Below are 13,433 nucleotides of genomic sequence, written 5' to 3' on the forward strand. Positions count from 1 at the left end.
TGCTGAGCGAACAAAAAATAGCTAAGCGATCAATTGCGCATTCTCGCATCTGCAGCGCGTTCCTTTTGGAGCTTTTATTGGCTTGACAGCAGATATATATACACAGATGTACTTATATATACATATAATATTCAAATTTAGCATGTTATACGAAGTTGTTACATAGACGCTATATGAAAGCCAGTATAATTTGGTAGCTTTAGTTCATGAAAATTGCTATACGTATATATATTTTATACTATGAGAGTAACGTAGACTGTTGCAAGAAAATTTCGTAGATCTTGAAAGGCCGCTAGCGGAGAAAATTTAGAGTGACTCGCGAACTGTCTTTGGACGCGTTGAAAAGGCGTTTGGTATATTCCATACGTAAGTCTCGGACCTTTAACTATAATAAACAAGAAGCCCGCTTGGGCATATGGGTGGCGTAGACGAGACATGGTTCAATTCTTGCTGACAAGCGACAGAGCAACGTCGCGGTAAAAGGGAATCGAGCTCGAGAGCAAGGTCGAGTGAATTGTGATGTAAGTTAATAACAGTACTTGCAAAGGAAACGTCTGCTACACTTACTGAAAATGAGACAATGAATGCAGCGGAAGAACGCGGTGTAGTTGTCTAATACCAGACCTCATCGGCTTCGATTGAGCGAAACTGTATGCAGCGTTGGCCTAAACTCGATTGTTACCTTGATTTAAGTTTGCGTAATTACGGCACCTTCCATGCCCTAAAAAAAGGCCCATTGGTGGGCAAGCATATCCCATCATCGATTGACTTTAAGAGGTCACAGAAAGAGAAATTGCATACGGGAATGTAAGTATAGGATTATTTAGAAGAGGGCTGGAACTAGTGCATGGACAGCAAGTCAATTATCATTCTCAAAAGTTGTTACATTTCAGAATAGGATTCGCTCGTAACAACTTAACGTAATTAATCATAAAATAGCCTAACATCCCCCCATCTATAGTTATGTCCCCAATATCTATAGTTAAGTTCATAATAGTTAACATTAGTACTAATGTAACTATGATGGTTATTTCAGCATTTGAAGTTTCATACGTAAATACAGATTAGAGGATGACTGTGACTCACACGTGAGATGCGCTGAAATGATTTGTATCGAAGACTCAGATAGTAACATTGATTGGGTTTTCGTGTGAATATGCCCTACGCGGTCGACAGGTAATAATCAGTTTCACTGCGATTTCCATGGAAAACTGGATGATAGCCTTCGCGGATTCTATCGATCAAAAGGCAAAAATCAGCGGGGCGAAGATTCATATGCTGCCGTCTCGCACTTCGAGGTAGGAGGATCAGATGTTTCCACATATATAATAATAAAACCGTTAGGTACGGTACAACGTTTCGCCCTGTCGAGCAAAATGTTTTTGAGTTATAAAAGTCAACTGTAAAAGAACGAAACAGGAAAGGTTTATCGAGGTGTTCAGTAACGTTATTTTTCCTTGGCAGCCTATCGACGCCCACCGTGCATTCCCCTGTTGGGACGAACCAGCTCTTAAAGCTACGTTTAATATGACGCTGATAGTCCAGAAAGACTTACTTGCGCTATCCAATACGAGACCGATTGCGGAGTCACCTTACGAAATGGATCAGTCCTGGAAGGTAGTTCGATTTGAAACGACTCCAAAAATGAGCACGTACCTCGTAGCCGGTAAGATTTAGGTCGGAGTGGAAAAGGTCCATTTATCGGTAAGGCTAGGCTGGTGCTAATGTTAGCATCTTTCGCTATATAAAATAAATAAATGTATAGTACAGGCATCCGATGTATTTTTTTCAACCTACTATATATTTATATACAGAAATATCTATTTGTTTATGTAATGGCTTACTATCGTACTTAGATATAACAGTGGGTTCATTCCTCCTCTACACGAGAGCTGAACAACGCGAAATTACATAACGAGCGGCCGTCTGTATTTTTTCCCACTTATTTGCATAGGCGAACAGGAGTCTCTTAAGAAATTGATAGTTTAGAAATTAGAAAGGAACACTTCAGATGAGTCGTGACGTCCGAAGTTAGTGATAGGAGCAAACGTAGCCTCATTTTTGAAATTGTTTTCTAATTTTTGAACTCTAGCCCGTTTGGTGGAACCGTAAAATTTATCGTATAGCATTCAACTTTATTTAACGAATTGTCGAATTTCAGGAAAAATAAATATGTTTAATTGATTGCTTTGATTTTGTTTTTTAAACGTATATTTTAAATTTGCTTCCTAGAGCGATTCTAGAAAGGCTGGATGCTTAAGGAAATTTTTTCCAGCGGCAAGAATAATACCCAGTCACACATAAAAGTATAAAGGGTGTATTAAAACTTATCATTATTAATTTTTTATGTATTGGACATCATTTCGGTTTGTAACAAAGTTTAACCAGCTAGTAATTTTCCACATTTACGAATTTATGTAGGCCCATTAACTGGATTACCCCATCACATCAACGAAAATGAACCAGAAATTAGCCAAATATTGGGTGGCCTATATAGACATTGATTTTGCTTGTTGCAAAGCTTCTATGTGAATAAAAACGGGTACTTAAATAAATTTTTTTACATAGGCCGGCCGAAAAGGTCTTCACGGAACTATCCGAAAAGAGCTAAGCAGTCCGAATACTGCAAAAAGGCCAAGAGCCTCCAAGGGATCAATCGCCGGTAATGTGATAACACGCCAATAAGTAGTAGATGTTCTGATTTCAAAACAATCGGTAATTCATTCATATACGAGAGCTTTTCTTCGAAAGCCCCACGGAGGTTCGCAACAACGTAATTCGTTAAGCTTGGAAAATCGAGGAAGTTAAGCTCCGGTCATTTTCAGAAAGCAATTTTCGAACTTTTTTCCGTTACCTTTAGTTTGGAATCAACTTCCTATTAGTACTAGGCCTCGAACTGACACATCTCCGAAAATAGTAAACAGGATCTCGCTCAATTTTCGCAAGCCAAAGCAAAGTTACCTACCAAATTAATCCTATTATGTTTGGTAACAGTAAGTCCAAACTTGATTTCGCTCATTTGGTACTGCCGCTAAACGCTTGAACGTGTTTGCCGTTAGACAGCAACTGGGCCTGATTTAGAAGTCCTTTGGTCGATAAGCATATTGAGGATTTTCGGGAGGTTCTCAATACCGGGCTAGCTTTGAAGCTAAAAAAATGTTGCCACTAAAATTATTATTTCCTGTTTTATGGTTTAACCAATATTGCCTTTTATAGATTATATGTGAGGGTGTTTACCACTTCACTTTTAAAATGATCCAAGTATCTCGGCTGACGTAATTTCTTCACAATATGATGAAAAGCAAAGTCGATGGACGGCTCCCCTTGCATTGACTTGAGTCCCTTGCATTTGCAATGCAAGGGACTCAAGTCAATTAACAGATAACTAACTCCAGTACTATTATATATCATATATATAAAGTTGGATATGGGTTTTGTGATGTTCAGCTGTAGTGGGCCATCATGACTATGTCGAGGATTATACAAAGTCGAACGTCCGCGTCCGTGTGTATACGTCCTTGGGAAAAAGGGAACAAGGACGCTATGCTCTTCACACAGCTGTAAAATCTCTTGACTTTCTCGAGGAGTACTTCAACGTAAGTAACACCGGTATCTCGTACAATATCGTCGTACATTGCAACCATTAGGTAGATACTTGTAATACAAACAGTAATGTGTCCGGAATACCAAATTGTTACCGCAGATTTAAAGTTCGAAAATGAAAATGGTCCGGAAATATATTGGTTTATCTGTAAGGAACATAGATCGGGTTTGTATATTAGGTCATTGTTCGATGTTTTCTGTTGAGAAATAAAGAAACAAAGTAATCTGCGTATGCTCAGGGCGGCGTATCGGGTCTAAAGAACCATACGTATTTGCCAACTGACCAGTTAAGCCTATCGGCTGTTGTAATGCCAAATCCTATTTATAATAAAGTAAAAGGCTATATATATATATATATATATATATAGCCTGGAACGCGTTTGTTTGATCTAATGTAAAACATGGAAATTGCTTTTTTGGTGGACCCTATGTAAACTGGCATGTACTCTTTTCGTAGCGAGCCTGTAAAAACCTAAAATTCTAATCCTGATATTCTCTCAATCGATTCTGTTTGAACGACTCGAATTTGCTTGAATACTCGGTTTTCCCTCTATTGATTATTTATCATTATATAATATTATTGTGCTTGGTAGACGTTGGCAATTTTCGCTATATCGTGGACGATGTGCTTCGAACGGGCGTTGGCTTAGTAATGGTAACTGATAAGCAGGCTGTCACGCTGGTTCAGCTCTGAACATTCGAACAATAAATATCACCAATTATTAAGGATCCCATGAATATGGAACAAAGTAAAGGTTAGCAATCAAGGATAGTAGGGTATTATTATTATGAAGGTTCATATTTGCTTGTATAGTAGTTGTGGCGTTCCATAGGTCTGTTGGGAGAAGCCCTTGATGCTACACCTAAAAATAGATGATTATGAGGACTTGCTCACATGAAGTAACTGTTGAAAAGAACACCATTATAATAAAGATATACGAAAAATTAACATATCACTTTTGAGGTTGGCGATACACTCATGTAGATCAAATTAATTTTGCACTATACGGCGATTAGTATATACTGCCGCACGGTGCTTTACGTGCTGTCTGTTTAACCCCACTAAGCCAGACGGGCATCTGAGCTAAGTTGCTGCTGTTATGGGCAAAGTTAGCCCATCGCTTCGAAGCTATAAGACCCTGGGCTGTAGACTATGGTTGGCCGATTTTACTGGGAGATTTCTTCTGATCTTTTGCGGCTCAACAGCTCTCCGACATCAATTAGGCTAATTTATAAAAAGAAACATCTTAGGCTATATTTTAAGAGAGCTTTTTAAAAGCTAGGGCCTATTCCCGATGATCCCGGTTTACCTCGCAATTCGGGCCTGTTCCCGAAACTAGTATGTTTTTGGTATGTTTCATTTGCTTTTTTTCCCCGTAGACGGATTTTCCCCGTTGGATCAAGCGATCCAGTTACATTTGGAGGGTTGGAATGGATTTATAGTTGCGACCTTTATTGTGCATTGTCTGTTTGGGGTCTTTTGTAGTAAGCTCTTTGGGCTAAAATATCGTGGAGCTGCTTGTTGCAATGCTCTCAATAAGACGACCAACTTGAACTCGTTTTGAAGTTATCGTATATAAGCGCCTTAGATCTTTAGTGGTGGGTGACCTCAACCTGGTTAGAACGTTAGGCCAGTCTCAGAATGTGCTACTGGAGGGTAATCTGGAGCGAATAGTCAATCTCATAACGTTTCCGCGATCCGAGGCAAAATAAATCATGAAACTTCCCTTGTTGTTACGAAAAGAAAAAAAGGGAAACCATACTGCTGCACGACAGGTCTAGGGAATTCTAGGGAGCAGCAGTATGGTTTTACCCTGGTTATGAACTATAACAGTCAATGTCAATAAAGCTCCGACGCGAAGCTTCACTTCTTATTATTTGCATTGTATAATAACTGCAGGTGTCGTACCCATTATCAAAAGCCGACCTGGTGGCGGTTGCTGATTTTGCCGCAGGGGCGATGGAAAATTGGGGCCTTATCACTTGCAGGTATAGTCAGCACCGCTTAATCATAATAAATGTCTCTTCTACCAATAAATTAGCAACTCCGTTGAAAGCATCACCAAAAATTATCAAAATCATTAAACCCGCTTTTATATAATATATGTTTATTAACCGAATAATTAAATGTTGCCACTGTTACAAGTTACAAGATTAATTACAAATAGGCTACGGACGGGTCTGTCGTCATAGTACATGTCTCGACTTAAACTAAAAGCTGAGCTAGTACATTGTTTTGCTAACATATAAAGCAACGATATATATATATATATATATATATATGATCGGAAACGCTAAGACCGCTTCTAGTTTTTTTCTATAGGCTTCATTCGACAAGAAAGCTGCGTACTGAAAACTTAGGCTTTCACACCTTTTCATGTCTAGAAATACAAAGCACTATTCCCGTCGTTCGCTCGCAGCGCCCCCGTCTGGTACAAGCGACATTGTTGATGTCACGTTAGTTTCGAACCTCAGTCGACAAGTGCGCCACCGCTGCGCCATTATGAAGACTATCACATAAATGGGGCGACGATGACCACTCTGTTCCTTCACTGCAAATTATCTGCGATTAATTGACCTGTTTTTGCGTTTCAGGGAGACAACTGTGCTTTACGATCCGATGAACTCCTCAACGAATATTAAACAAAATGTAGCTACGGTTGTAACACACGAGCTTGGACATATGTGGTTTGGAAATCTCGTAACCATGGTAAAAACGATAAGCTATTTGAAGCTTTATTATACATTAGCTCTATCCGAAACGTCTCTATTCAAGAGCTTCAACGAATTCTTCTCCACCTTTTCCTTTTTTAACTCGAACTTCGCTCTTGCCCATTTGCACACACACATATACTGGAATAAACAATCGCATTGAATATGTGAAAAGAGTTACTTTGCTACGAGCGAGACAGATCGTTAGCTTAAATAATACGTTTTTTAAGACACACAAGTACATGTTTACTTGGAGTTCTCAATGTCACCCTGCTCATTGACCTCTTTCGATTGGACTGGTGCATCGCTCGTATACTCAGGAGTGGTGGACGTACTTGTGGCTTAATGAAGGCTTTGCGAAGTTCATGGAAAGCTTGACCACGGACCACATCTACCCGGATTACGATATGTGGACCCAGTTCGTTGCCGAAACGCTCAACGTAGGCCTCAACGTAAGTAACAAAAATTAACTCAATTTCCCACCTATTATCCAATAATGGGCACAATTACCAGAACTCTCTCAGACTAGGTCGTACTTCTTAGCAGCAATAGGTGAAGGTATATTTTTACGGGCTAAGCGCATATTTCTAAAACTCAATGAAACAAAGTGCAGACTAGCCCTGGTTGGTCATACTTATTCAACTTAATCTCTTAAATGAACGACGGCTTGCGCCGAGCTCTTCCCGTTCATATACGTCTATATCCGACTGGATACTTAGCTGAATAGTATGTACCGTACGTGGGTCACCCAAGCCTATGAATATATTTGAATGGTATTGTACATAGCTCGACTCGTTGGACAGTTCGCATCCGGTCGAAGTAATCGTGGAGCATCCAGCCATGGTTGAAGAAATTTTCGACAATATCGCCTACGAAAAGGGCGCTTCGATCATTCGTATGCTCAACAGCCATTTAGGAGCCGATGTAAGGACCTGTATTGAATTTTCTACTTTAAATGCAAATAGATCTGCCAAAGGAAAAAATCGGTTTACTCTAAAGCTAAACAGTAAGCAAGCCCAATCAATACAAAATAGGTTTCAGTAACATCATTTTACTTCCATGGTTAAATAACAGGTATCGAATGTACATGTTCATATGAAATTCTAGAAATTTCGGGCAGGCATGCAGCTCTACCTTAATCGTCATAAATATTCGAACACGCTTTCGTCAGATCTGTGGAAGGCACTCGAGGAAGTGTCAAGTGTTCGGGTTGAATCCGTTATGAACAGCTGGGTTAAACAGGTCGGCTTCCCTGTAATCCAGGTACGAGTATATTTGGCCCAGTTGAAAATCTATGTGGATATCTTCTAATGCCAGGCAAAACGTTCACTTCCTATCTACGCACTTACGTATGATAGTTTCATAAAAGGTAATTAACATTTGCCATTTATCGATCGTACAACCTAATTTACGGAACGCTATCTCGGTCGGAACGTTATCTTACGGACGAAATTTCGGTCCCAGTGCAATTAACATATTCATGGAGCGCTGTCATAGAGCTAGTAGAGTAGAATGGGCCGTACGTAGCAAGGCGTATAGCCTTGCTACGTACGGCCCATTCTAAACAGTATTTTTCAAACGTTTTGAGTGGACGTAAAGTGTAATAAACAATATTCTCATACAGAATCGACGATTGGCTCAATTGATACCTGTTGATCGTTTTGGTTGCAGGTGACTGCCCTGTATAAAGGTGATAATATCGTACTAAATCTGCGACAAAACAAATTTTACTCACAGGTTGATAATCCAAAACGGAACGAGCCTCAGCCACTATGGAAGGTACGACGTTAATGAAGACAGTTATTAAGCATACTGAAGGATCGCATTTGGCGAACGATTATCGGTCGTTTCGCTTTGGCTATATTTTTTGTCAAAAAGATACTATACTACGAGCGTTTCGAGCAGAACGACGGTCGTTGCAATGTTGTACCATTTTCGATATACGTGACGCTGATCAGACAGATTTTCTAAGCAGTTAATTTTTTCAACGTTGATTAGGTACCTATTCCAATTGCATGGGGAGGAAATTCGACGGGTGAAACGAAAATCCTACTTGAAGCACAGGAAACCGAAGTCACCCTTGAAGGCGCAGTTAACGCATCGTGGATTCAGGTTAGAAAACCATCGGGAGCGATTTTTCTCCGCAATGAAGCTATTTTGATTATTTTTGTCGTTATTTGTGCTATAAATCGCTTATTTTTTTTTCATAATTAGGTAAATCACGGTGCTGTCTCTTTCTTCCGTACAATGTACTCTCGAGAAATGCTCGCTGGTCTACTCGATGCTGTAAAAAGCAAGACTCTCAGCGCTGAAAACCGGTTTATTCTGCACGCTGACCTCTTCGCACTGGTAACGTCGACCCTATTTCTCACACTCTGGATATATACCCTAGGACAAATTCCTGCGTAACCTTGGGAATTCATTTTTACAGTGTCCGTTGTGGTGGACGTACTCTTTTAACCAATAGAATTCCACACAGCACTTAATGACATCGATGGCATTCTTTTTACAATATTTATCGCATATTATAAATGCATCGTAGCCATGTTTCCTCAATCAAGCCATTGAGTCACCCAGGCCAAAACTATTAATAATAAATAGCCTCTACCGACATAAAGGGTGGACCGGCATGTACAGTTTACTCTGCAATATTGACAGAACATAGCTTTCAAAGAACATTTATTGGTACTGACTTTACATGTCTGTGAACCATGCCTAGGTCCAAAGCGGGTATCGAAACACTACAGAGCTTCTGGAGTTCACTAAGGCGTACGAAAACGAGACGGACTTCTCGACGTGGAACTCGGTGGCAATTTTGCTGTCGAAGATGTCGCTACTGCTCGGTGATGACGTGGAGCTCGTCGGGAAGCTACATAAGTTCGGAGCCAAACTGTTTCGCAACATATTCAAGTCCGTAGGTTGGGACACGAAGCCGGGAGAGAGTAAGTTGCCTAAACCTTCATGTTTTGGCTGATATTATAGAGTATGGAACTAAATTGGACATGCTTTACCTGGACAGACTATGTTTTATCAAATATAAATATATCTGTAAAATGAACGAGGTTGCATAAAAGGTACGCTAGGACAAATAGAGCAAACAGAATGTGAATTTTCGTTTAGGAGACGCGCTTAAATAGTGCGACTGAAGGCTGCATAAAAGCTGGTCTATAGGTAAACGCTCGTTTGTATACGTTATTGCAGAGCACACAACAGCCCTTCTACGCACAGTTGTTTTATCGATGCTGGTTACCTTCAACGATGCAGAGATCCTCGCCGAAGCCAGAACCAGGTTTAGGAAGTTTCGCTTTGTCTAATGATATAAACAGCTCACACATTGTAAATGTCTAATTATTTCGTATTTTATAAGTACTCGTGGTTTCGATATGACGAAAAACATAGTATGAGAAAAACAAACAGAGTAGATCCAACTTTGTCCGATTGAATAATATCGAGCTGGAACAATCCGCTTTTTACGCGGCAGTTTTTACCGTTCGACTAGCAAGTAAGCGCACGTTTGCAAAAGCCGGAGATTGTTATGTGGTATATTTTTTTTTTTTTATAGTTCTTGCCTACCGGACTAACGGGCTCCTTTACGTACGAAGTAAGATCACCTTTACTTAGCCCTTCCTGACTGCTATAGCAAATATGTGACTATTTGTAGATTCAACGCTTATGTGGATGGTAGGCGAATTTTATCAGCTGATATTCGCTCGCCAGTGTATCACGCGGTGGCCAAAACCGTAGATTCGACGAGTTGGGCCCAGTTAATAAAATTACACAAGGTAAACTCACTTTAAATCCATTACTGAATAAGTATTCCTAGCCAATTGAAGTAATTGTCGATCGGTAAACGTTACGCCTTTGATTATCTACTTGAATTTATGATATTTACACAAGGTCGAGCGTATATCTGTTCGTAAGGCAGTGTAATTTGTATAATTAATCCTTCAAAGACTTTTAGATTTACTGACAGATTGGTCCTCTTTGATTCTGACAGGAGGCAAACCTTCAAGAGGAAGCAGAGCGGATCCTGATTGCGCTTGGTGATGTCCCAACGCCTGAATACATTCAGAAAGTACTTAACTTTGCCGATTCGTCTGAGGTTTGTATTTTCGCTGTAAAACAGTGAAGGCATTAAGTATTATTACGTGTCGATTATTGGGTTTAACAGCATTGACGCTACGCGTCAATGGTTTGCCCCTCCCAGACGCGAAGAAGGCGCGAGGCGAAGTCGCTACAAATGAAGGGGCAGATCTGATTGATTTAACGATTGCGGTTTCTATGTCATAGCAGAGTTCTGCCATGCCAGGTCTTCTCGGGATTAATACACAGTATGCTATGTGAAGAAAGTAACTGCATTCTACTGTTAGAGAGCAGGTTAAAGATCGCTTTAAATAACTGACTGGTTGAAGTCTTTATACCGCCTTTCCTAACTATAAATTTAGGATAACAGTTGTGCAGGACGCCTTGGTATACCTGCAAGCTAGCTGTCATTAAATCCAGATAATAATATCGAAAATGTAATAAATAGTTTTTTATTTAGTCATTGTTTAATCACACTTACCGTGTACGGTATATTTTATGAACGATTTATGTCTACGTTTAACGATGTATCTATTCATTTTGGGCATTGTGTGGTTGGTTCTCGAACCAGGTTCGAGCTCAGGACGCCATATCAGTGATTGCTTCAGTATCCACCTCCGCACAAGGAAGGGACCTCGCCTGGAAGCACTATCAGGCCAATCACAAACGGTAACGCCATTTTTAGCCAAAATCTGCTCCAAGCTACAATTGCCACTTTCAGTTAGCTTTGCTTAGATAGAAGTTTACTCGCTTCTCCGTATGTTTGGGCAAAACAAATTTAGCAACGAATCTATAAAGGAAGCTTTAATATATCGATGAGAATGAATGAATGTTTCGTTTAGTTCCTTAATGAGTGATTCTTATGGGTTTATTATTGTTGACTGCTAGAGTTGGCTTTAAACATTAGATCAGACGACTGGTTCCAAATGGTAAATACGTTTACGCTCGATCTTGACTTTAGACAATTTCACGTAACGACTGCATTGTTACTGAAATTTTCTCATAGGCATAAAAGTTACGCAGCACTAACTATGTTTGTTGATCGATCTCAACAATAGGTACAGCAAACGCTATAATTCCGGATTCCTTATCTCGCGGCTCATTAAGGGGGTGACAGAAAATTTTAAAACGTTCGAAAAAGCAAAGGAGGTTGAACAATTCTTTGCCAACGTAAGTAGAAATTTATCCTTTTCAGTATAAACTTAACTATTTTAATTGCTTGGATAACAGGCTAAATACAACCGAAATGATTCCCTTAGCATATATATATATATATATATATATATATATATATATATAACATCGTAAATAGGCCGTCTGCACAATTTTCAAATATGGATGCAAATTACGACCTGACCTGACCTGACCTGACCTTATCTAGCGTTTTACCAATTATTTTCGAAAAGAAGAATTTCGTTAGCCTCGATAAGTCGACAGCTTTCCGGGAGAATGTTCTTTTGTAGCTTGCTTGGAGAAACTCAATGCATCTCAAGATAATTCTAGACCTATTTTTCGCCTCCATCTTACCTCTCGACTTCATCTAGGAGTCACAGTTTTGCTGCCTATCTGAAGTCCAATCTAGTTCAGTTTAGCAAAAGTTAACTAAAAGAACACATTTGTTGTTTCCAGCGAGCCATACCGGGAACAGAGTTAACGATTAAGCAAACCATTGAGAGTATCATCTCGAATGCCAAGTGGTTGCAACGAGACCAGAAAGTTATCGAAGAGTTCCTTCGAAGGCATGGTGCTGTCAATGAAACGTCTCGCTGAATTGATGCGGTAGACTTAACAGAACGACCATTATAAAGATATTATGAACATTTTTACCCACTGAATAAAATAAAGTTTATATCTAGGAAAAAGGACACAAAAAACGCGAGTCATGCTTGTTGAGAACACGCGTTCAATCTTCCTCTTTGCTACGTAATGCAGTCCCACCGTTGACTGGTCGAAGCAACTTCAGCGTATTTTCAACAGGGAGAACAGCATTGAAAATACACCTGAGTCAGCTTAAGGCTTCAGAAATCCTCAGCGACGTTTAACGAAGTACCCTGCACTTCAAAGTGTTACAGAGAAAACCTATCTCAAATGTTTCTCCTAGTTACAATGCACGAGTCATTATATGTGAACGATTATAGATGCGTGTTACGAAGCACGTTGGTCCATAGTTTTAAAAAGCTGTCGGTTCGGCGAGTGATTAAGGCCATGCGGTGACACTGCAAGCCATTAGTTCAGTCGAATTTAGTGAACACAGACCTGTCAAAACTGGACGCTATCTAGCTAGGCTCAATGGAGCCTGCTGGCTCACGTTGCTCTATACAGCTGTGGAAAAAACTAAGTCTCACCTATAAGGGTTTGTCAGTGATATCTCTACCGAATGTTTGAATGACGCTAGAGACGCCCTTAAAGATGAAAACTACGAGTTTGCACGTGTCTGTAAATATCAATTCATATAATACATATGTCTTTTTATTCGATATCAATAAAAATGCTTACTCTGATCGTTGAAGCCGATTGATTGATTATAAGATGTCACTTCATCGTAGAGCGTCAATCAGCATTACATGTTACAATGCAGAGCTATTCGTAGAACACTTTTGTACACTTTACCGCATTGAGATATACTCAATGGACATGCTGCATTTGTCCTGTACGTCTTTTTTTTATCTCTACATATATATAATTTAATTTATATCAGATGTTTCACGTCTCTATTTCATGCCTGTAAGTGCTTATAGGGCTGTTTTGTTGCTAGAAGAGAGTTCGCATCGCAAATGTAAAAATATTGGAAAATGAATTAAGATACTAATAAATGGGCAACATTGAGATAAACAGGTGCGTTTCTTACTGGCTATACAAATGTATCTGTATGTGATTTTCGGTTAATTAAGATAAGCTCCAGTCGTGTCCTTGAATGAGGCTCAGGTCATTTTGTTATCATAATTATTTAGGTCGCTACTAGCGCACTCTCGCCAAAGGCTGACTTTTGACAATAAATCTAATCGCGTTATGGGCAGCATTTGGAATAGCTTGTT

The 13,433-nt window shown here is 39.6% G+C and overlaps 1 protein-coding gene across 4 annotated transcripts in view; it reads left to right on the forward strand.

The window, feature by feature from the left end:
• LOC111269886 (puromycin-sensitive aminopeptidase-like protein) overlaps positions 1–13,230 on the forward strand; it is a 46,867-nt gene extending 33,637 nt beyond the window's left edge. Inside the window, exons 4-21 of one of the 4 annotated variants that reach the window (XM_022849785.2) lie at positions 1,177–1,298; positions 1,465–1,666; positions 3,448–3,596; positions 5,504–5,592; positions 6,199–6,313; positions 6,636–6,767; positions 7,102–7,239; positions 7,423–7,578; positions 7,987–8,094; positions 8,314–8,427; positions 8,530–8,664; positions 9,035–9,257; positions 9,517–9,604; positions 9,977–10,097; positions 10,313–10,417; positions 10,970–11,067; positions 11,457–11,568; positions 12,028–13,230. In XM_022849785.2, the coding sequence (XP_022705520.1) occupies positions 1,177–1,298; positions 1,465–1,666; positions 3,448–3,596; positions 5,504–5,592; positions 6,199–6,313; positions 6,636–6,767; positions 7,102–7,239; positions 7,423–7,578; positions 7,987–8,094; positions 8,314–8,427; positions 8,530–8,664; positions 9,035–9,257; positions 9,517–9,604; positions 9,977–10,097; positions 10,313–10,417; positions 10,970–11,067; positions 11,457–11,568; positions 12,028–12,168 (2,348 nt within the window). In that variant the 3' untranslated portion in view covers positions 12,169–13,230. The other 3 variants (XM_022849788.2, XR_015314717.1, XM_022849789.2) reach the window with 3 other exon arrangements.
• The last annotated feature ends 203 nt before the right edge of the window (positions 13,231–13,433 follow it).

This window comes from Varroa jacobsoni, unplaced genomic scaffold (assembly GCF_002532875.2).
Source record: "Varroa jacobsoni isolate VJ856 unplaced genomic scaffold, vjacob_1.0 scaffold_1423, whole genome shotgun sequence".
In the NCBI taxonomy this organism is placed as follows: Eukaryota; Metazoa; Arthropoda; class Arachnida; order Mesostigmata; family Varroidae; genus Varroa; species Varroa jacobsoni.